We start from the raw sequence: 24,332 nt of genomic DNA, 5'->3' as shown, positions 1-24,332 counted from the left end.
TCTTTGCTGAATATTGTACTCATGGGCAGCCTTAGCCCTCAGACAGCCATCACCACCTCCCTGGTCACTGCGTCCCCTCACAGGATAGGAAAACCTGCAGGGAGAGAAAGCTTACACTTCCCAGGTTCCCCAGGCCCGAAAAGGCAACCGAAGGCAGGTGGTCTGCCCAGTCTGAGTGATATGGGGGCAGGATCTGCTCTAAACCCAAGTGCTCTCGGGCTCTCTCCTCACCTCGGGGAGGCCAGCAGCGCCCCTCAGTCTCGCCCCAGGACTCTCAGGGTCCCTCAGACTCACAAAGGACAAACTCTCAGCTCTGCCAAGCAGACAATCTCGGTAAAACCCTCCTCAGAACCTGCAAGCGCCCTCTGTCCCTCTACACTGTTTGGTGGCACTATGGCCCACTCTGTTTTAGTGGGTCCAAAAGACCTCAGCTTCCAATTCCATGAAAAAAATCTCCATTAGGGAACACTAGGCTTCTCCCTGCTTGCCTGATAAGGAGCCAAGGAAACATCCATTGTTGCTCTCACTGCAGGATCTGTGGAGCCCATGATAAACACACAGGGATTTCAGAAGATCCAGTCCCATGGCTGTCCCTTCTCCTGTTTACTGGAGAATATGCCTTCCCAGCAGCCCTGCTGCAATTGCCTCCCTGCACCCCTCACACTGTGATGGAAGCCCCTTTCTTCTACCCAGTTCTCTCTGGAAATGGAGAACAGCCAGCCACTCTCATCCCTCCAAGAGCCAAGACCATCCCTGGAAAACATTATTAACACCCAACAGAGAGTTGGTCACTTGAGGAAACCATGACTAACCACTTGCCACCCTGACACAAGTCCTGCCGAAACCTCCCTGAGAAAACTGTCTTCAAGGAGAATAGCTCCCTATGGGCTAATAGATATTAAATTGCCTTTTCATGCCCAGAAGTAAGTTTCTCAAGTGCTAGGCTGCTTTCTCCTCTGTAATTTCATGGCCATGGTTACTCCATATAAGTGCTTCCTCCTTGCAGCACAATAAGCACTGACGCACAGACTCCTTGTTGGTTCAAGCCACCCACACGTCCCAGGCATGGGAAATGAAAACTTTGACCCTTCCAAGCTCACCCGCTCTCAGAAAAGATATTCAATTAACATATTGGTGCTCAGTAGGAAACTATGAACTCTAATAGATGGACCAAACTCTAAGATCCTTCATGATGCTCTTACAGGCAAAGGCACATGACACCTAGGAGCCTTTGCCACACACACCTCTTTAAAGCTGTAGGGCCATGAAGCTGTCGACGAACTAGCCAGGCCCAGTGGAATCAACTGAGTTCCTGGAAGGAGTTGGCCCATGATCACTCAGCTAAACCCTGGAAGCCCCTGCCTTGTCTGGATTTGGTCCTAACAGTTCCACTGTCTAGCAATTACTCTCCTTGGACCTGTTTCTTAGCTGAAAACAGAGGGAGGTAGACCAGATATCAGCTAATAGGCATGGTAGTTTAAGAGTGGGAATGCTACAATCAGAGTATGGGTTCAAATTCTGGGTCAGACAGTACCTACCAGTGAGTGTGAGGACTGGGGGAGGGCCATGTCAGGCTGGTTGCAGCACCCACAGGCACACGTGAAATCCAGGGCTAAGAGTGGGCCTGGTAGGGGAACTTGGGGAACTCCCCTGCTAGGCTGCAGCTGCCACTGATGAGCATGAGAGCTAGAGCTGAGGGCAGGCCAGGCCAAGCTGGGCTGCAGCACCCATCAGCATACATGTAGGCCAGGCCTGCGGGCAGTTCACAGTACAAGCCAGGCCAGGTTGGGCAGCAACATCCTTAAGTTCACGCAAGGGTCAGAGCTATGGGTGGGTTGGATTGGGCTAGGCTGTCACATCTGCTGGCACACATGAGAGCCACAATAGGTACAGGCCAGTCTGCTAGGCCACAACAGCCACTGGCAAATGCTAGGTCAGAGTGGTAGTCATGTCAGGCTGGACCACAGTGCCTTCTGGCAAGTGCAAGAACCAGGGCTTGGAGTAGGCCTGGCCTACTCGGAGAACAGTGGGTACTCCCTTGCAAGGCTGCAGCTCCCACTGGCGATCACAAAAGCCAGGGTTGGGGGCAGGCTGGGCTGGAAAAGGCAGTAGCACCTATCAATATATGTGTGGGCCAGGTCTGGGGGCAGGTCAGGCTGAACTAAACCACAACACCCATAGATGTGCATAAAAGCCAGACGGGATGCAGGATGGGCCAGGCTTGGCTGCAGCATATGCCAGCACATGCAAAAACCACGGCTGAGAGTGAGCCTGGTAAGGGTTATGCAAGATCACTCCAACGAGGCCATAGCACCACTTGTGTGCATGAGGACTGGGTCTGTGGCAGACTGGGCTGGGCTGGGCTAGGCTGCAGTACCCATCACTTTATGTGAGATATGGGGTTGGGGATGGAAATGACCAGGCAGCTGTATCCACTGGTATGGGCTGATGCAGGTGACAGACCAAACCTGACCCAGCTGGCCTGCAAAACAGTCAAGTCAGAGGTCACCCCAGAGAAGGTTTCTTGGAGGAAACCCCATCTAGACCGCTAGATTCAAACCCTGGCCACAGGGAAAATCAGAAGATATGTAATTTGTTCTTAGATACACGAATCAGGACTGAGCCTGTGCAGTAAACAGCAGGCCCAGCAGCACCACAGCCAGCTCATCTAGGCCAGCAGAGGACATGGAATGCTTTGACAGAGGATGGAAAGCAGAACAGGTTGCACAACTCTCCCGGCCAAGCTTTGCAGCAAGTGTCTGCGTCTAGGGATGCACTAAAGTGGAGTTGGTAAGCCAACAGACCTCGGAAAGACTTTTTCACCCCTGATGCAACTAAGCCAACAATGTGTCAGAACTATCAGAATCACTCAAGTAACATCTTTGGTACATTCTTCTCCACATCGGAGTCTCTAAGGCATCACCAAACGATCATCCCCCTTTCCTGGGAGCTCTTGTAGTTTGACAGCAAGGAGTGGCCCCCTCCCCTTCTTCCCCAGCAGACACATGAGAAAAAAGGAAAGAAGAAGAGAACTGAAGCATTTGTCCCACCCACCTTCTTCATTCCTTGACTCTCCCTACCCTAATCAGAGGCCAATATGGCCATGCATCCCTCTCAAGTATGTATATTAAAAATACAATTTTAAACTTAAAAAAGTCTGGTTCAGCTACCTGTGTGACAGTGAACAACTTACTTAACCTCCCTGGACCTGCAGAATGAGGTTGAACAACAGCACCTGGTACACACCTGCGAGAAAGTTCAATTAGATGAGGTAGCTCAAGTGCTTGGCACAGCCCCCTGTATAGAGTAAGGACTCCATAAATACTAAGCTTTGTAATCACCCAAGATCTCTTCCAGCTTTTAAGTTATAGTGCCGTTAGGATTCTAATGAGGAATAGTGGGTTTTTTTGTTTGTTTGTTTGTTTGTTTTGCTTTTTAATGGCAACAGTTCTCCCTATTAAGTTTACACATCAGGCCAAAAAAAAAATCATGACAAGACACAGGCATTGAGTAGAAAGAGATAATAATTCTAGGAAACTAGGGGAGTGATTTAAGAAGTTAAGGGAAAATCAGGCAGATGCCAAGAGTCAGTTAAGAAGATCAGATTAACACATACAAGGCCTTGCTAATGAGAAGGAAAAACAAGCCATGAAACAGACTGCTTGGCATACTGGAAACACACTTCTTCTTCGACCCAAGAATCTCAGTGACAGAAACTCTGGTTCGGGTGAACAATTACATATTATATAAACATGCCACTGCAGCATTATCACAGAGGTTCCACATGGCTGATTCAATACACACCTGCCCATGTGCACAACCAACTGCAAGACCATGTTACAACTACTGTGGGTGCAACCACCCCAGCCCCACCTTCGCCTTTTCCCAAGTCCTGTCTTTGAAGCATCTCAGAGCTGGGTTGAGCAAGTAAATCCCCTAGGACACCTGGCACATGGCATATTCAGCTGTCCTGATCCTATGGCTGTACACACTGAAATGTCTCCAAGGAGGCATGTTCAGCCTGAGTGGTCACCGCTGAGGGCAAGGGAGAGAGGCGCAGAAACTTCCTTCCTTAACAAAACTGGATGTCTGAATGTTTACAGTTCCACTTGTGGCTGGATGTGACACATCCAAATGGCCCGGGCCAGGGTTTCATTCCCCCTGACATCGGAGGAAGCCTCTACTCACCAAGCACCAGTTGTGACAACCAGACAGACTAAATGTCTCCCAGGGTGCAGAAGTCTCCCCACCCCACCCCCGCCGGATCCACTCCGCAGGGGTGGGGAAACTACTACTGCCCTAGCCAACAGGTCTGTCACGTGTAAATTATTACCACACAAGTCCACACAATTGCAGCTGCTCACAAGACTGGCTTCTGACTTTGAAAGTCATCAGGAAACCAACCTCTGCTCCTAGGAGGTGCAACCTGCTGAACCCTCTCTCCTTCATTCAAAAAAGCACACCCATGAGCCAACTCCGGGGCAGCAGTGCCACTGAAGGCCCCTGTGTCTGAGTGCCAGTCACTGCCCACATCACATGCTCATGTTGCTCTGTGCTTCCTGGGTCCCGCCAGAAAGTCTTCCATACAACCAGCTCAGGGTCAAGTCTGGAAAAGAAGGTGACTGGACCTACTTCACATCCTCATAGTTAAGCAAACGCAGCAGTACACTCATCCCAGGGCTCCCCACCCCCGTCTCTGCCAAGGAAAGTACATCTCAAATCTTCATGTTCTAATGTTCTAGAATTCATTTTTATGCCTCCCAAGACAAGTGCACACTGTTTTGTTGGCTTGCTTTCCCTTCTTGTCTCATTGCGGGTTTTTTTCATGAGTTTTTGTTTGTTCAGTTGGTTTTTGGGTTTTGCCTTTTGCTCTCTGCATCTTGCAATGACTTTGTTAGTGTCCACTTACTCCTTTTCCTCTCTTTGGAAGGCACAGCCACAGAGACCAGCCCACAGACAGACAGAGATCTTTCATCTACTGGCTCACTCTCCAAATGCCCACAATACTGGGCTTGGCCCAGGTGGAAGCCAGGAGCCAGGAGCAACCTCCAGGTCTTCTACATGGGTAGCAGAGACTCAAGTTCCTGAGCCATCCTCTGCTGCCTCCCAGGTGCGTTAGCAGGAAGTCAGAACAGGCACTTGGATAGGGGATTCAGGCCACCCAAGCAGTGGCTTAATCCACTGAGAACAACACCCATCCCTGTAATACCTCTTCACCAAAAAAGGAACAAATCAGGAGACAACTGCCAAAAGTCAGCCTCATCAGAACCAGGAGAATCAGAGTCTCAAAGAGAAGCTCTCTGACTTTCACTTCACCCATGTGTAAGCCGACACTTAAAATGGTTCCACCTTAAGATTAAGCACTTGCAAAAGGTATCATTTCTAGCATTCAAATATTGATTGGTTCATAACAAGCTCTCTCCCTCTCTCCCCTCAGTCTTTTCAATATATCCGGTAGTGTCGCCGCCCAGCAGTGACACTAAAAAGATGGTGTACGCTCTTTAGGGTCCAGGAAAACATGAACCGCAACCGGACCCCTCATAGCCAAAAGTGGCTGCGTTTAAATCCTTATCTCTGCTGCTCCTGTCCCCATTGGTCTAAGCTTTCCTCTGCCGCTTCTCCAGCTCTCTCTCTGCCACCCTTCTTGCTGCCGTATTTCTCCGTACTGCTTTTACTGCTTCTGTCTGTATCCCTCTTTTCTACTTTCTCTCCGGCAACCTTCCTCCCGCCCGTTCTCCTTCTCCCTTGTCCCGTCTTCTGTCCCTCCATCCCAGTCCGTCCGTCCATCTCCCAGTCCTCCGTCATCCCAGTCCTTCGTCGTCCCCGCCTAGCTTTTACCAGCTACTTTTATATTGTTTTCGTCCAATCTCTTCTCCCCGTGGGTCCACTTGGTGCTACGTGATAGGCCAGTAATCACAGCGAAGGCATTAGCCTATCCCTGTGACTTCCTGTTTACCTGCTGGCGAGAACAACTCCGCCTCCTGGCCCTGGGCCAGCCTTCATCTTGCAACAGCCCCTACCAAATCCAGGAGCAGCTTCAGTACCCCGCTCCCCACATGGTAGAATCTGAATAGCACAGCATTGTATTCCTGTCATGACACACTTTAAAAATGTGATATATAAATTCAGCAGAATGTGTTTTATGCACTTTGCTGCTGTTTCTGTATGAGAATTTACCTCCATAAAAATAAATGCACCATGAGGAAACTCTGTAACAGTTTAAAAAAAAACAATTATCAGTTCCATTTTGTTCTCATTGGCTTATATTTCAATTACATCTTCCTGCAGAATTTTATCCTACAGCAACTTTATCTTTTATGCTAGAGAACCTGATTGATTTCTTCATTATACTCCTCTACCACATAAGTACCTATATACAATTCAATTTAATTTTTAAAGACTTCCTGTGAGCTTGGGGCTCTAAATGCTTAAACAACAATTTCCTGGATTGATTTAGCACTGCAGCTATAACCAGTGCAGAAGAGATTCACAACAATGAAAAGTTCAAGGATCACTGTCTTGGAATCACTAAGCATTCAAACGTTGAAACATTCTTGGCAATGCATGTTAGTGGACATCCCTGTGTTACTGGACAGGGCTTTTTTCTTGTGTTTTCCAAGTCATTCGTCTACCGGTGGATAATTAAGTATTCATTGCTGAAAGAAGACATGGCTAAGCATTAATTTTATTCCTATGTTCCTTTTTATTAAGATAAGCAAAAACATATTTCCCAAGGATCCTTCCCTCTGATGCCTGGACATTTTGCTACCCACAAACAACATATCCTACACCTGGCTCTCACAAGCACTAGTGGCTGCTGGAACCTAGCCCAGCCTGACACACTCCAAAGCTAGTCCACATCCATGCTGAGGGATACTGCAGCCATGTCCAGCCCAGCTCGCTGCCCCTATTCCGGCTCTCACACTCACCAGAGGGAACCACAATACAGCTGAACATCCCCTTTATTCCCCAACCTTGCCTGTTTCCAACCACTGACCTTGCGCATGCCAGAGGTTACTCTGACCCAGCTCAGCATGGTCCATCCTCTGTCCTGGTCTTTGCCACAGATGCTGCAGCCTGACCTGCCCCACCCCTCCCCAGTCCCAACTCTCATTAGCACGTGTAGTGGCCTAGCCCTGCCCAGTCTGCTCCAATCCCTAGCTCATGCAAACGAGTAGGTGTGATAGCCTAACCCAGCATGCTTTTCACTCTTAGCCTGGCTCCTACACATGTCAATGGGCTAAGGTTTGGCCCATCTCTGCCCTGTCCACCCTACTCTAGAACCAACCCACACACTTACCTTGCCTGGCCTAACCAACACCCAGGGCTGAACCACATGCCCATCAGTAGGAGCTACAGCCCATCAGGGGAGTCCAAGTTCCCCCCCCACTAAGCCCACTCCCTGACCCAGATCTCACATGCACCGGCGGGTGCTAGCCCCTTACCAAACATAACCTGCCCCCTTCCATCCTGGTCTTTGTATGAGCTGGTGGATACTACAGCCTGCCCCACCCCATACCCTATTCTTGGGTGCACCTTCAGGTGCTGCAGACTAGACCAGCCTGGCCTGATCTCAACCCCAGTAATCATGAGCATCGGAGTCTGATCCCAACCCCAGTACCCATGAGCATCAGAGGATTCCATGGTTATACCTAGCTCAGCCGCCACCACCCCCAGCTCTTAAGCAAACCAGTGGAAACTGCAGTTCCATAGTGGTGGGTCCACATATCCCCTCCCCAGAGTTTGCCCCCAGACCTGGTTCTCTTGTGTGCTGGTTAGTGGCATGGCCCAGTCTAACACTACCTGTCCCCTGTTCCAACATTCACTGGCAGGTACTATAATATAGTCCTACCAGGTAAGCCCCAGCCCTAGTTTTAGTGTGCATTGGTGAGTGGTGGTCAGCAGTGATCCATGCTAACTAGCCCAGTTCAGGTTTCCTACACGGGTTGGTACATCGGTCTGACCCATAAATGTCCTCCAGCACCCATCCTCCAAACCACTTGGTCTCAGCACCCCCACTTACCTGCAAGTACAGTGGCCTTTTCAATGAAAGTCCCTCAGAAGTTGTTCCTTGCCTATAGCATACTCTCTCAGTGGTCTTCATTCCCACACATCTCCTTACCCCCTTCCCTAATCAATCCACAGACCAAACACATGGCGGAATCCCCAGGCTCGTTCCACCTGCCTGGAGACGAGTGCCCAGGTCCCCACACAACCCAGCAGGAACCATCCCTCAGGCCCCCTACAAGCCCTCGCCCTCAGGCCCTCATGAGCATGCCACAGGGTGGCCCACATCGTACAGTGGCACTCGAGTGGGCAGCCCAGGCTGGGCTGGGCCCATAGTGCACAATTCAAATAAATCTTTTTTTTTAAGTTGTAATAAGTTGTATCATCATGATGCATTCATGCCTGAAAACAGAAAATGGAATGAACCAGGACTAGAGCCCTAACTGCCAGCAAACAGGAGATACAGGGGACTATGGAACAAGTTAAACAACATCACATAAAGCAATCAGTCAAATTCAGAATATGGAACATTCTAGAGACAAGTGACTGTATTCCTACAGCAAACTGCTACTGTGAAAAAATAATCAGATTGTTGAAGAATAAAATAAACTGAAAAGAAAATGAACAGACTCAGCATAAAAATCTTGTCTGGATCTTGATTCTAGCAAAACTATGTACTGAAAATACAGAGAAAATTCAAATATATATTGAATGTTAGATTATAATAAGGAATTACATAAATTTTGTTAGGTATGATAACAACATGATTATATTGTTATTTAAAAAAAAAGTCTTTCCAGGGGCCACCATTGTGGTATGGCACATTCAGTTTCCACCTGCAATGCAGCATCTTATAGAGGCATTAGTTCAAGTCCAGATACTCCATTTCCCATCCAGTTCCCTGCTAAGGCACCTGGGAAAGTGGCAGAGGATGGATCAAGCCTTTGGGCTCCTGCACCCATATGAGAGGCCAGAAGATGCTCTGGGTTCCTGGCTTTGTCCTGACCCAACCCTGGCCACTGCAGTAATCCAGGGAGTGAACCAGTGGATGGAATATTCTGTCTTTCCCCAAGTGGTTGCAATGACTGGAGCTGAGCTGAGCTGAGCCGAAGCCAGGAGCCTGGAGCTTCTTCCAGGTCTCCCATGTGGGTGCAGAGTCCCAAGTCTTTGGGCTGTCCTCAACTGCCCTCCCAGGCTACAAGCAGGGAACTGGAAGGGAAGTGGAGCAGCCAGGATATGAACTAGCTCCCATATGGGAACCCTACGCAAACAAGGCAAGGATTTCCGCCACTAACTAGGGCTTCCACACCATGCCTAAAAACAGAATCTTTTTTTTTTTAAAGTCATTCCATAGAGGATGTATAATAAATTTACTGATAACATAACATGATATCTAGGATTTGCTTTTATAATCTAATCCCCCATGAAGATTGGAAGACAAATGACATGAAGTTAGGAAAACGCCAAGGATGAAGGATGCTGGCTGAGCAGCTATCTGGCGAGATGGTGAAGATATCATTTGGGATATCCACAGCCCATGTCAGAGTGGCTGCACCACGATCTCACCTCCACTTCCAATCCAGCTTCCCAGCAGCACGCAGCCTACAAGGTACCAGATGATAGCTCGCACACCTAGTATCCTGACACACATGTGAGAGACCTGGACTAAGTTCCAGAATCCTGCCTTCAGCCTGGCCCTAACACATCTGCTTAGGGCATCTGGGGAGGAAAGTAGTAAATGGAAGACCTCTCTCTCAATCTATTTCTCTGTCTCTACCCTTCAGATAAATAAATATTTATTGATTGCAGTTGGATGATAGGTACCAGGAATGCTTACTTAAAAACGCCTATATTAAAATCCTTTTAGGGCCCAGCACGGTGGCCTAGCGGCTAAAGTCCTCACCTTGAACGTGCCAGGATCCCATATGGGTGCCAGTTCTAATCCTGGCAGCTCTACTTCCCATCCAGCTCCCTGCTTGTGGCAGGGAAAGCACTGGAAGATGGCCTAAAGCCTTGGGATCCTGCACCCACATGGGAAACCTAGAAGAAGTTCCTGGCTCTTGGCTTCGGATTGGCGCAGCTACAGCCATTGCAGCCACTTGTGGAGTGAATCATCGGACGGAAGATCTTCCTCTCTTTCTCTCCTCCTCTCTGTATGTCTGATTTTGCAATATAAAATAAATAAATCTTCTTTTAAAATCCTTATAAAGGGAAGGAAGAGAGGGGAAGGAGAAAGAGAAGAAAGATCCAGGTTAACCATGTATCAGGCCAGGCCCACGTGTGCTCAGCCTTTTCCAAGCATCTTACTTCATGAGTCCCACAGCAGCGGTCATTGCCATCCAAGCTAAGCAGGGGCCTTCAGCAAGTGAGGAAGCCGACATGGTCCCAAGCACAGGCTAGGCTGTCCCATTCCAGAGGCCACACAGCATGCATCTAGACCACGTGGGTAGAGATGGGGGAGGGCGTTCGGCGGAAAAATGTCACGACCAACGTGTCTCTGTGGACATTTCTCACGCTCCGTGCTACTTACCCCTGCCGCAAAGCCAAGACTCCCATCTAGAATCCGTCTCTGGAAATAAAAACGAGATGCTTCAGTTGCTAACGGGTAACAAGGTAAGGCTTCCTGGGACCAGAGGAGCCCAGGAGGCCCCAAGAGAGCCACAGTACACAGGCAGGCCCACTCCGGAGCACACGCACCCTGAGTGTTTACAATGGGGCCCAAACCAGGGGAGTCTTCTTTCTTAAACTTCCATGTGCTAGGTCTGCACTGGCCTGTGGGCTTTCTCTGAATCAGCTCTCGCTCCCTGGGAAGGATGGTTATACACCTCTAGGAGGCAGCTGGCCTTTTCCAACATATGAGGGAACTCACCAAGTGCTGGCAGGCAGCTTGGGGAACAACCGAGACCCTCACACAAGTGGGGCTGCAAACTGGCACAATCACCTTAAAGAACTTCTGATGGCACCAATGAGCAATGAGCCGTGCCCACAGCCCATGCCATTCTTGGGTACCATGATGCATGTTCACCAAGTCCACACACAAAAGTGTGCACAACATCACTCTTACTGAGAGCCCAAATGCTCACCAAAACATTCTAGAATGGACATTTTTTTTTTCGAAGAGTAGGGGGAACAAGATTTACTGCAAATAAAAGTACATACTTGTGGAAAGTAGCCAGTCTAAAATGAGCTTTCAGAATGGATATCCTAACATCATCAAGTCACAGGCCACAACAAGTCTGTGTTGTGGTATAGTGGGTTAAGCAACCTCTGGGGAGGCCCACATCCAAAATCAGAGTGCCAGTAGAAGTCTTGCGTGTGTGTGTGTGTGTGTGTGTTTATTTTTAAGATTTATTTACTTTTATCGGAAAGGTAGATTTACAGAGAGAAAAAGAGACAGAGAAAAGATCTTTCATCTTCTGGTTCACTCCCCAAACAGCCACAATAGCCAGAGCTGAGCCGATCTGAAGCCCACAGGCAGCAGCAACGAGCCTCTTCTGGGTCTCCCACGCGGGTGCAGGATCCCAAGGCTTTGGGCCGTCCTCCAGTGCTTTCCCAGGCCACAAGCAGGGAGCTAGATGGGAAGTGGAGCTGCCGGGACATGAACTAGGGGAGGATTATCTCACTGACCCACCACACCAGGCCCCAGGGCAAGGCTTAGCTCATCCTCTTTCCAATCCAGCTCCCAGGTTCCTGCGAATGCACCCTTGCCGGCCGCGGGTGGCAGTGCTTCAAGTATTCCCGCTCCCACGTGGGAGACCAAGACGGAGTTCCAGACTCCTGGCTCCAGGCCAGCCTGGCCTTTAGAAGTGCCAGCATACGGAAGAGTCCCTCTCTCACCTGCGTGCTCGCTCTCCCTCTCCCTCTCTCGCGCACTCTTTCTCTTGCTCTCATTCTCACTCTCACTTCTGCTCTTTCAAATAAGTAAAACTAAACTTATCGAAAAGAAACAGTCGTATGAAAAATTGGCATACATAACACGAGCACACACACCTCTCCCTGCAGGCAGGAGCATAGGAGAAACAGGAAAATGGACGGGGTGACGTCAGCCAGACACAGAACAACACCTCCTCCAAGTTCACTCCATCTAACTAAAGGACATAAACATGCTGGTGGAGACAGAAGGGAGACATCCTCAGAGTGCAGGGTGAGGTTCAAGGTTGATACCAGGAGGGGCAGCCAGGTTCCGTCTCCTGACCTGGGCACAACCTTCAGGGCACTGGTGAGAAATGATCAAACCTTACGCTCCTAAAATATGTACTTCCCTATATGCACCTAGCACTTCAATAACCAGGTTGTTGGTGGCCTCGGAGAGATGAACAGATAAACCCATGCGGTACGTGCGTGTACACAATGGACTGTTGTTCAGCTGTCCGCGAGGACAACATTCTCACACACCATGCATCCTGGACGAGCATTGAAGAAAGCTGGCCTTCACGGGACTCTGTTTATGTCACACATGTTGCACAACTGAAACTTAGACCCATTCCACAACAGCTTTCTCACTCCTCTCCTGCCCCGCTCTGTCTCTATGAATGTAACTCCTCTAAGTGTCCTGTAGGCCCAGATCCCCAGGAACCAGTCACTCCAGCCTGTGTGCTCCCAGCAGATGATCTGGCTCTGAAACTCTCCAAGGAGGGAGGGGACAGAGGGGACAGAGCAGCGTGGGAGGCAGGGGCCTAAACACTGAAATCAACACCTACAGAGTTGCCTCTAAGACGACAGCACCTGCCCTGCCAACTTTCTATACGTGGTTGCATGTCCAGACCCATCTCAGGACGTGTTGAAACAGATCTGCAGTCCCTTCCCCGTGGGCCATTCTCACAGTTTCTATAGTTACAGGGCTAAACAACACAAGGACTGTGCCTTCATCCCATGGATGGCATTCAGCCTGCGGACTGAGGGAACTCTGGATTGCAGGAGAGTTTCAATCATACAGATACGTGTGTGGGTCATGCAGGGGTGCGGCGTGTGAGAGGGGTGTGGAGTCACCGGGTGGGGCCACAGGAGTGCAGAGCAGTGTAGGTTGGTATGCAGGGGGCGTGTGAGTGAGAGAGGGTGCTGTGGATGAGTGGCTTCATGGAAGATGCACGGGGGTCCACAAGGGGACAGGATGGTGTGTCTCTTTGTCCACTCATTCCAAGGCAGAGGGAGTAAAAAGGACCACCTACATTTGCAAGAAATCCGGTGAAAAGCAGACATCAAGCAATGGGGTAAAAGGAGGCAGGCCAGCAGGCTTAGCATTCTTTTTTCCTCCTGGTCAAGTTGTCAGTCACCAACAGCGAGACCATCACATGTGCACCTCCCTGCAGTGAGCAGACACCTGTTCCAGCAGCCCAGCAGGGAGACGTGGGGCGCAAGAGGCCAGCCAACAACCTCAGCCCAGCCCCCAGCCTGGAGGTGTGGCCAGGAGCATTAGAGGGCTGGCAAACCTACCCCATGAAGTCCCTACAATGTTCTAGAACTGGAGCGAGGCCACTCACCTGTCCACTAGAGAACACGAACACAAGAGCTGACCCTGCCGCCGTCATGCCCCAGGTGAAGAAGGTGCCCAGCAAGGCCTGGAACACGGGGCTGTGGCCGTGGAGCATGCTGGGTTCAGCTGTGGGCAGAAGAGAGAGAGGGTCAGCTGCTAAGGGTCTCTATCAGCAGCTCGTACATGTCCTACTCCATCCAAACGCGCCTGCCTGAGCTGGCCTCCATCCTCAGCCGGCCTCCGTCTGGCTTGGCGGCATGCACCATCCTGCCTCGCCACGCCAGCATGCCACAACGGTCAAGCACACAAGCTGGGCCTCTCTGCTGCAGACTCCTGAGGCTTTGAAAAACATCTAACTCTAACGCCCGGAGAGACAGCACGGGGGGCGAGGGGGAACCCATGCAAGAGGCTGCAAGATGGAACAGTCATGCCAAAGAGAAGATGCACAGATTGTCGGCAGGGAAGGAGTACAGCCTAGATGAAGGTGCCTGCCAGGTTTCGCTGCGTACTCTGCCTCTTCTACACGCCTCCCACCCCACCCCACTCCGTCCTTCACACCCAGACTACTCCAACAATAGGCGAATCCCTCTTCAAACCTTTCTATCACACATCCCATCACACCTACAGCAGCTCCCGGCTGGCCAAAAGGTAAGTCCCACCAACTGACCTTAATTCTTCCACTGAGTCTTCAAGTCGCTGCCTCCCTTGTGCCTGCCCTGTCCAGGCACTGAGTTCTCCACCTTCCACAATGCCCAGACGGTCCCTCCTAGAACACTTTCCTTCCGACTCTCTAGTCACCAGGGCCCTGTGGCCCACCAGACGCCAGCTTCAGCATGATGGCTTTCCTGATCCCCCCAGACCCCAGGCAATCGCACACCTTTGGGGTTCTCCGTGTGTGGCTTCATCTCCTGCATCCTTTAAAGCCTTAGCGGCCCTGAGTCAGGGCCGGCACTTTTTCCCATTTGGCAGCCCTGAAAACCAAGGCACCTGAAAAAATATTTACTAGATTGAAAAAACCCTGCTTACCTGGACTGGGCCATCAGCAAGGACCAACCATCAAGTCCGGGAATGGCATTTTTCCCCGCCAAGGCAGAACACAGAAGTGAGACCATCGCCCACCCACCAGAACAAGAAAGTGCAGTGCCATTCCTCTGTGTGGGCCCAGAAAATCTCTTCCAGCCTTCAACACATTTAAAGTTCTAGCTCCGGAGTGACAGACACCTGGTGTCTCCCTGTGGAAATTTACAAGGCACAGAAACGCATGTGGTAAAAAACACTGTGTGCCTGCTGGGGCACACACCCTGGGGCTCAGCACCTGGCTTCAAAGGCTCATTCAGCTCACTGCAGGCCTTGCAGCACCCGCGGGACCAGACACAACCCCTCTGGGCTCGCAGGCCTGCCAGGCCTTGGTGCGCAAGAGCCAAAAGCCCTGGGCCTGCAGATCAAGATGCTGCCCCTATTTCCCCCGAAGGAAATTACAGCAGCAGATGTTATGCCAAGGGACTCAGCAACATAACTAAGTTCAAATCTGAGAAACACTGCTGGCCCATACAAACACAGGTGAGCCCCCAATAAGCCCAAGTGAGCCCTGGCCCATCCCTGGGTCAGAACACCTGAGATGGGAGGTGAGCATTGTGGTACAGTATATTAAGCCACCATCGGCATCCCATGGGAGCATCAGTTCAAGTCCCAGCAGCTCCACTTCCAATCCAACTCCCAACTGATGTATCCGGGAAAGAAGAAGATGGCCCAAACACTTGGGCCTCTGCCACCTGTGTGGGAGACCCACATACAGATCAGACTCCTGGCTTTGGCCTGGTCCACCCCCAGACATTGCAGCCATTTGGCCAGTAAACCAGCAAATGGAAAATTCATTCTCTCTCTCTCTTTCTCTCTTTCTCTCTCTCTTTCTCTCTCTCTCTCTCAACTTGCCATCCAAATAAAGTTAACAGAAATGTAAAAGAGGGTTGGCACTGTGGAATAGCAGGTAAAGCTGCCACCTGCAGTGTGGGTATCCCATACAGACAGCAATTCAAGTCCCAGTTACTCCACTTTTGACCAAGTTCCCTGATAATGTGGCTGGAAAAGCAACAGAAGGAGCCCCCTGTATCCACATGGGAGACCCAGAAATAAGCTCCTGGCTTTGGTCTGGTTTGTCATTGTAGCCATTTGAGGAGGAGTGAATTAGCAGATGGGGTATCCTTCACTCTCTGCCTTTCAAATAAATAAATCTTTTTAAGCATTTTTAAAAGAACATCTGACATAACTATGGATTAATTCAGACTGGTTCCCATGACCTAACAGGATTCAGATGGTGACTACATCAGTGAAAGGAAAAAAAAAAAAAAAAAACATTTCTGGGGAGGAAAATCAGCCTTTACATTGATCCTACTGTTCAGTCACCCTACAAGGAGTGGTTTGTGTTTGTTTTTAAACCAGGACATCGAGATCATTACAACAATCACCCGCTTCCAGCTGCGGTTGGTAAATTCCAAACAGACATACCACCGAGCTGTTATTGTCAAGTCAGGCTGTCACAAAAGACTTTGTAGTATTTGAATGTGTCTTTTGACAACTACAGCTGACAGCAAACTTCTTTCATTCACCACAAAGTCAACGTGAACGTGGAGTTGGTAGGCTGGGGCACTGAGTGGTTAGTGGGACAGGAAGCCCGTCACACCCATCCAGAAATGTTTGAAATGCTGAATCACCCTGTCCTTGTGTCTGCACAGAAGGTCAGCACCTGCCATGAGGAGCACCCTGCATCACATGTAAACCAAGGAGTTGTCGCCTTCTCCCATCTCCCCGCCTAAAATGTATAAAAGCCCAGTGCTGTATACCCTGGGCTGCCATTTCTGTACACAGTCACCCTGCCATGTGGAAGTGGTCCCAGGCCATCTCCCACCAGAAACAGTCCATCACGCCCTCTCCCCATTTGCCTTGAACTGTCTCTCATTCTCAGTCACCTTCAAACCTAACAGTCCTCACTAATACCTGAGATGGATGCCATGGAGCAAGAGTAAGGCCACCATCCTTCCCACCCCAAGAAGAGCAGCACATATGGGCACTGCAAGATCAGCACCCCTGCCAGGAGGTACCCCATTACTGCTTTAAATCTCCACTACTCAGGGGCCCCCTGTGACACCAGCAGCCCACATGGACACCAGCTCGAGTTCCCAGCTGCTCCACTTCCTGTCCAGCTCCCTGCTAATGAGAGTTAGGGAAGCAGCGGAAGATGGCCTGAGTTCTTGGGCTCCTGTACCCACTCCACCAGATGGAGTTCCAGACCCCCAGCTTCAGCCTGGGCCAGTGCTGGCCATCCGGGGAATAAACCAGCAGATGGAAGAGCTCTCTTCCCCTCTCCCCTGCTCTCTCTCCCTCCTTTCCTCTGTAATTCTACATTCCAATTACTTATTTTTTTATCTAAAAAAATTAAATAAAATTTCACTATTCATAGGGTGGTCCGAGAACCAAGCGACGGTTAATTCCTCTTGGGAAGTAAGTGCAAGTGTAGAACACTAAGTGCCACCTCAGGCTTGCCAAACCATCTTTGACGTGTTACCAAACACCACTGGTACTTCTTGCACACTGTCAAATGTGGAAAGCACTGAACTAAAACTAGAACATTCAGAGCTTAGCACAGTGAGGTCTCCTGCCCTGGGGGAAACTGACAAGCCAGGGCAGGCAGAGTTCTGGGTTTTCTGGAAGGCCTGAGAGAACAGGTACTTTCTCAAGCAGGCAGACCTAGGACCAAGAGTGGGGCCAGCCACAACACCTCCAAAAGCAGCTTACACAGAGGGGCCAAGATAGCTTGTGAGCTGGCTGACAACACCATAAACCTTGACGGGCTAGCAGCCCAGAGCATCACCCCCGCCCAGCCCACCTGCCAGGATGCCCAGGCAACGCCACACTGGCACGGTCTAAGACTACAGCACACGGCTGTTTCCTAGATGCCTCGGACTGCTCTCCGTGGGGTTGCTTTGTTTGCTTTTCCCTCCCCCCTTTAAACCTGTTGCTCCACTTCCACGCGGCAGCTTCAAGATGCTGGAGAAGTAGATGTGGCACTGGGGCAGCCTGGGTGAAGCTGCACACGCTGGCACACAGCGTGGGGGACCACCAGGTCTGCACACACTTGACCGGCTGGGAAAGTTTCCTAACCACCCCCTGTTCACAGTGCTCTGCCCAGCTGATCTGGGAATGGGTTAGCGATGCAGGACCACAGGCAGCCCAGACCAGATGCCCAGCCAAGTTCAAGAATGAGTGGGAGGGGCCCCAGGAGCGGCTACCTCAGCTACCAGGGTTCCCGGGACGCTCCCCACATCCACCGGGAGGTGATGAATGAAGGGGCTCCCAGCCGGCCTCCGGCTGTGAAAGGAACAATGTCACCAGCCTCCAGCTCACCCTGGAGAGGAGCAGAGCCGAGCTCCGGACAGTCGCCCCCGACCTCCCTGCCACCTGCCAACGCCCCAGACCCTGCTCACCCACAGGAACCCCCTCCCAAGCTCCAGGTAGCTGCCTTTCCGAACGCTAAGGGCCCCGGCCCCCGGGGCCTCCAGCCCAACCCCAGGCACCGAAGGAGACAAAAGACGACTCACTAGGGTGCCCTCTCCAGCCCCTACTCCACTTCCATCAGCCCTGGCCGCAGCTCGCAGGCCGGCTCCACGGCCGCTGTCACTTCCTGCTTCCCTCCCGGCACACGTGGCCCTCGGCCGCCCCGCCCGCCGTCGCCCGCGAATCCCGCCCGGAGAAGAAAATTCTCTGGTTCACAGCCTGCTTGCAGGCTCCGGAGCGGAGCCGGGCGGGTAGCCCCAAGGCCTGCGGCGGCGCAGAACTGGGCGGTCCGCGACGATGGGCGGGGAGAGCCACCGTCTCTGAAACCTGTTGTTTCTACACCTCTGGCAGCTGGCTCCAAAGCAAGCCCTGAACCGGCAGCCGGGGAAGCCATTGGGGTAGAGGGGACAGGGACACGAGGCTGTATCGCCCGCATCCATTATCTTAGGTGAGTGACCCTCAAACCGTAACTCCCATCAGAATCGCCTAGCAACTTATCAAACGCAGGGCGCTGCATCGTGCCCCTCCCTCGCGGAAGTCCTGGCTGGCTCTGTCCTTCCCACCCTGGCCAAGATCTGTGGCTGCCAAGTGCTGTTTCTATGGGAGCCACCCTTTGAGAGCCGGTCAAGGGCGACGTGCCCCTGGGCCCTGTGAAAAGACCAGAGAGGGTAGGCTGCTAGATTTGAAGCCCCACAATACTGGACAAGCAAATAAAAAAGAGGATGGGTGATGCCTGGTTAAATGGGAATTTCAAACAAGTACTTTATAAGATATCTGGACACACCTGTGCTAAACACAGGATCACTGGTCATCCACAATTCAAACCGAGCTGCGTGTCCTGTATTGTATTTGGCAACTGTGGGCAGAAAAGAGCGTGCGTCCACAGTGACCACGGATCAAAGCACTCCCACAGAACAAACCTGTTCTGCCTCGGGACACTGACAGCCATTCCCGGGACTGTGACCTCCAACCCCCCACCCCCCACCAAGGACCTCTGCAGTGCAGAAGAACAGGCCAACAGGAGCAGTGCCCCTCACCTCACCCCTACTCTTCTGTCCCCTGGGAGCAAGATCTAGTAAGGCCAGAGGCCTGTGAGAAAGCCATTACCCTCCATTGCTTGGAATTTCCCTATCCCTAGGAAACTAGGAAATCCATAAGTCTTGGTTCTAGGACTTCTGACCTCCAGAATTCTAAGATGATAAATCTTTTCTTTTTTATAAATGCATCTTTTATTGCATCGAAAGGCAGAGTGACACAGAGAGAGAGAGAGAGAGAGAGGGAGGGAGAAAGATCTTCCATCTGCCCTTCCCATCTCCATTCCTCAAGTGGCTGCCAACAGCCAGGGCTTCTGTCAGACCTCTCGCAGGAGCGGCAGGAGCCAAGCGTGTGGGTCACCAGCTGCCGACTCCAAGGCGTGTCAGCAGGAAGCAGGGTCGGAAGCAGAGCAGCTGGGACTCAAACCAGTCCCGGATATACGGTGTTGGCTTCACAAGCAATGGCTTGACCCACTTTAAGACAACATCAGCCCACTTTTCTTGTTTTAAGCTACTGAATTTGTTACCATTTGTCACAGCAGCCAGGGGATACTCACATAATTCCTTTTGCCTGGAAATAAGTAATTTTGCCAATGCTCTTCTCCAATTTCATTGAATACTCCAAATCTTCACCTACCGCCATTACCATACAGGACCCACTACATGGTGCACTGGGAGACTCCCTGCTTAACAAGCAGGTGTGGCGATGAGGGTGGGGTTGGGGGAGCATCATTAAAGTTGCTGAAACAGAAAGCCTTTTCCTAACCTCTGTTACCTTTCCTCTGCCCATAGGCAGGTTCCATGGTTGATAAAAACCTAACTCTAAAAATCAACTCATGAAGCATGTCGGGCTACTGAGAGCAGAGCATTAAACCAAGCACAGACCCTTCTGAGAGGCCCTTTGACCATACAGGTCACACTCATGCCTGTGAAGTCAGCTGTGACCCTGGAGCTGCAGGGAACAGACCAGACGAAGGAAGCTGCCGTGTGCGTCTGTGGGAAGCAAGCTGGCATTGACGATTCAGCAAAAACATACAGGGTGAATTTCTAACGTAGAAGGTTCTGGATGGAGAACCAGAGCTAGGGCAAGAAGTCCCAAGCAAGCCTACAGAAGGGAGCCAGCAGCAACCCCAGCAGTCTGGAAAGAGGAGCTGGACACACTGGTGGGGGGAGGCTGGGCTTGGGGAAGGAAGGGTTCCAATTCCCCTATGAGAAGGAGAGGTTAGGCAGGGATGAAAGCTGGAATGACTCGACAGTCTGAACTCTGGGTCTCCAAGCACTCCAGGGACTTACAGAACAGTTCAAAAATCTCTAAACCATGGATGCTGGCTCAAAAAAAAATATTTTTTAAGCCTGTGGAAATCTAAATTAATAAATGTTTAATTTCATGCCTCTAGAATCTTGTTAATTGTCAACTTTGGTATTCATAAACATTTAATCACACTTAAGAAACAATCTGAGGGTTAGCTTTTCTCACTTTCAGAGAATTCCGACGTTTGCACAATGACAGCCAAGAAATCACTACCAATCAAAAATTAAATAAGCTTGAAACCAAATAATTTCAAAAGGAAAATTATAGGAGTCTTTCTGGTTATTTCAGGCTGAAAAGGTTCTTAATGTGGAACGTGGCAGCCTGTCAAAGTGGTGCAATGTGAAGTTAGACTTGAGAAGCACCGTTCTTCCGGGGCTTCTGCATATCCTAACAGGCCTGAGGGAATGGAAAAGGATCGAGGATCCAAGACACCGACTCCTCTCTCAGAACAGAGTCATCTCATGTGGCTTCATGAAGGTCAGGGAGGGCCCACTGTAGGGACAGGGTAGGGATGGGTGTGCCTTCCCAGGGATAGGGTGGGCTCTGGCTGCCACCACCACTCAGACCAGAGCTCCAATCCTGGAGCCTGGTGAAGAAAGGACCCCACATGAGAGGCGTGAGAATTCAGCTCCTGGACTGCAGACAAGAGGTGGGAGTTGCTCCGTGCCTTGACCCCCACCAGGCCAGGACCACACATGAACATGGACATCTGAGAAGCCCTGGGCAGTGGGTGGAACAGTGGCCTCCAAACGGAGGGCTCGAGTTCCAAACTCTGGTGCCTGTGAATGGAACCTGATTCCTTAAAAAGGTCTTTGCAGGGCCCGGCACAATAGCATAGTGGTTAAAGTCCTCGCCTTGCACGTGCCAGGATCCCATATAGTCCCCAGTTCTAATCCTAGTGACTCTGCTTCCCATCCAGCTCCCCGCATGTGACCTGGGAAAGCAGTGGAGGACGGCCCAAAGCTTTGGGACTCTGCACCCACTTTGGAGACCTGGAAGAGCTCCTGGCTCCTGGCTTCAGATCGGCACAGCACCAGTCATTGTGGTCACTTGGGGAGTGAATCATCGGACGGAAGATCTTCCTCTCTGTCTCTCCTCCTCTCTGTATATCTGACTTTCCAATAAAAATAAATAAATCTTTAAAAAAAAAAAAAAGGTCTTTGCAGATGTGATTAAAGATCCTGTGAGGAGATTATTGCAGTTACCCACATGTGTCCTAAACCCTAAGGTATATAATCCTTGTAAAAGAGGGAGGGAAAGAGGAGACGGTCACATGAAAATGGAAGCAGATTATCAGGGCGATGGAGCCAAGGAATGCTTGGAGTGACCTAAAGCTGCAGGAGACAGGAACGACTTCCCCCTATCTTGGGTACCCTTTGAGGAGGCACATGGCCCTGCTGACAGTCCATGTGGTTTCGGACTTCTGCGCTCCAGATCTGTGAGCGAATACATTTCTGCAGCATTAGGCCACCCAGTCGATGGCATTTTGCAGCATATTGCTACAGTAGTCCTAGGAGATGAATCCAGTCTCCGGCCATTTCCATCACTAGGAAGATGAGGTAACCCCCAGGGAAGGCTTTACTCTAATGAATTTTAGGACTTCTTTTGTAGCCTTGATTTCTTAAAAGATTTATCTATTTTTATTGGAAATCCAGGCTTACAGAGAGAAGGAGAGACAGAAAGAAAGATTTTTCAGCCACTGATTCACTCTCCAGGTGGCTGCAACAGCCAGAGCTAAGCTGATCTGAAGCCAGGAGCATCCTCTAGGTCTCCCACACAGGTGTAGGGTCCCAAGGCTTTGGGCCGTCCTTGACTGCTTTCCCAGGCCACAAGCAGGGAGCTGGACGGGAAGTGGAGCCCCCGGGGTACAAACTAGTGCCCATGTGGGATCCTGGCACCTGCAGGATGAGGACTCAGCCATTGACCGCCATGCCAGAACCTTTATCTTTGATTTTTAAGACACAGGGGGAAGGGCCCAGCTCGACAGCCTAGTAGCTAAACCCCTGCCTCACAGCCAGCATTCCACGTGGACATCAGTTCATAACTCAGCTGCACCACTTCCCATCTAGCTCCCTACTTGTGGCCTGGGAAAGCAGCAGAGGACGCCCCAAAGCCTTGAGACCCTGCACCCATGTGGGAGGCCCAGAAGAAACTCCTGGCTCCTGGCTTCAGATCCGTTTAGCTCTGGCCATTGCAGCCACTTGGGGAGTGAACCAGCAGACAGAAGATCTTTCTCTCTGTCTCTCTTCTCTGAAATCTGCCTTTCCAATAAAAATACATATTTAACAAAAAACTAGGGGGAAAACAAAGCAAAATGCTTACCCAAGAGACAGGGCACTCATTTGGCTTCATCTTTTGTGATTCTGTGCTGTTTGCAGGATTGGCTTGTAGCCTCCCTAAACTTCATGCACTGAGGTCGTAACCTGATGACCTGAGAATGTGGCTTTTGGGGAAATGAGGTTTCCCCTGGGGGTAATGCAGTGAAGACAAAAGTGGCCCTAATCCAGTACAACCAGTGTCCCGAGGAAGCAAGGAAATATGGGCACAGAGAAATGCATAGAATAAAGGCAACAGGAAAATACCTGGGAATCAAACAGCCCTCGTCCAGCCAAGGAGCAACCCTGGGCAGGTCCCTCTCTCACGGCCCTCAGACAAGTCACTTTGGTTTTGGACTTGGAATCACCAGAAGATATTAAGCTTCCATTGCTTATCTTAAAACAAACACCTATATCCCTAACGTCTTTCATGTCATCAGGCTCCACCCCCTACTTCCTTAGCAGCTGGATATTCCTCTGTTTTGATGATTACAAATCAACTGCTTACACAAAAAAAATTAACTCACTCCATTAAGGGAGTGGTGCAAGGATCAGGCTGGCCCTACGCAACCACGGCCACAAGATTCAGTGTTTAATTACCATCTCTAGAGTTAACAGCCTGACTCTAGACTCTTTTCTGAGATGCCTCGCGGGAGCTTCAGGCCTTGGTCAAAGTCATACCCGTCCTGTCCATAGACTCTACTTGGGTGGAGCTGCACTGGCCATCATAGCCTCTTCAGAAGAACAAACACATCAGCCTCCATCACTGACCAGTTCCAGAACAGCCCACAAATATCATAAACCAGAGAGACACTCAAGACATGACCTAATTCCAGAGTATTCAATCCCAATGAATACTACAAGACTCTTGCTCCACAGCCCTCCTGGGATTGAGGACTAAGCAACAGCTGCCCAACTCCTTGCTCTGTGCATTGCAAAACTAACTCTTACTTTCTTCCATCATCCAGGCTCAGTGATTGGCTTGCCACGTGTCAGGCAACAGACCCAGGTTTGGGAGAAGCTACCAGGTCTGGGGGTACTTTGTTTGTACAGCCCTGGTAAATGACTACGCTGCCGAAGGTCCCCATGGCTTTCCACCCTAGAGTTCAGTATTGACGAAGAATCTTTGAGAGTGTCTGGTCCAAGTCCCTCACTTCCCAGATGGGCACCTGCTGAGCTCGTATTACGAAACATGTTGGTGCAAGAGCCAGAGCAGGAACCCACATCTCCCCCTGGCCCCATTTCCCCCATGCTTCCCACACTTAGGAGCCCTTAATCCTCCCAGGCTGTCAGATTAGAGTCAGAGCTTGGCAGATCAACCATGAAAATGATTATTACAAGCGGGACGCTAGGGAAGGGAGTCAGACATCAAAGCTAATAAAATGCCTCCAGGACGTGCTAGGCATATCTGCTAACAACCAACCAAGATTTTCAGCCTGGGTTTCAGCATTCTGAAAGCAAGAGGTCGAAATACAATTGCTGTCTTCATGGTAAGGTTTCTATAGCTATAGTCATGTGCTCAACAACAATATTTTGATCAACGGTCAACCACACATACCATGGTGTGCCCATAAGATTACAGGACCAGACCTGTCGCGGTAGCCTAGTGGCTAAAGTCCTCGCCTTTCATGTGCCGGAAT

General features: G+C 50.6%; 1 protein-coding gene across 6 annotated transcripts in view; it reads right to left on the bottom strand.

Moving 5' to 3' along the window:
• SLC39A11 (solute carrier family 39 member 11) overlaps positions 1-24,332 on the bottom strand; it is a 378,198-nt gene that overhangs the window by 283,129 nt on the left and 70,737 nt on the right. For 4 of the 6 annotated variants that reach the window (XM_058676223.1, XM_058676225.1, XM_058676226.1 and 1 more), the window contains exons 2-3: positions 13,488-13,606; positions 10,538-10,576 (exon numbers count right to left, since the gene is read on the bottom strand). In XM_058676223.1, coding sequence (XP_058532206.1) covers positions 10,538-10,576; positions 13,488-13,595 — 147 coding nt within the window. In that variant the 5' untranslated portion in view covers positions 13,596-13,606. Of the gene's footprint in view, positions 1-10,537; positions 10,577-13,487; positions 13,607-18,075; positions 18,223-24,332 lie in introns of those variants that run through there. The other 2 variants (XM_058676222.1, XM_004592948.3) reach the window with 2 other exon arrangements.

Source organism: Ochotona princeps, chromosome 17 (assembly GCF_030435755.1).
Source record: "Ochotona princeps isolate mOchPri1 chromosome 17, mOchPri1.hap1, whole genome shotgun sequence".
Taxonomy (NCBI): domain Eukaryota; kingdom Metazoa; phylum Chordata; class Mammalia; order Lagomorpha; family Ochotonidae; genus Ochotona; species Ochotona princeps.
Note: the sequence above shows the minus strand (reverse complement) of the source record. Positions and strands in the feature narration are given on the sequence as shown.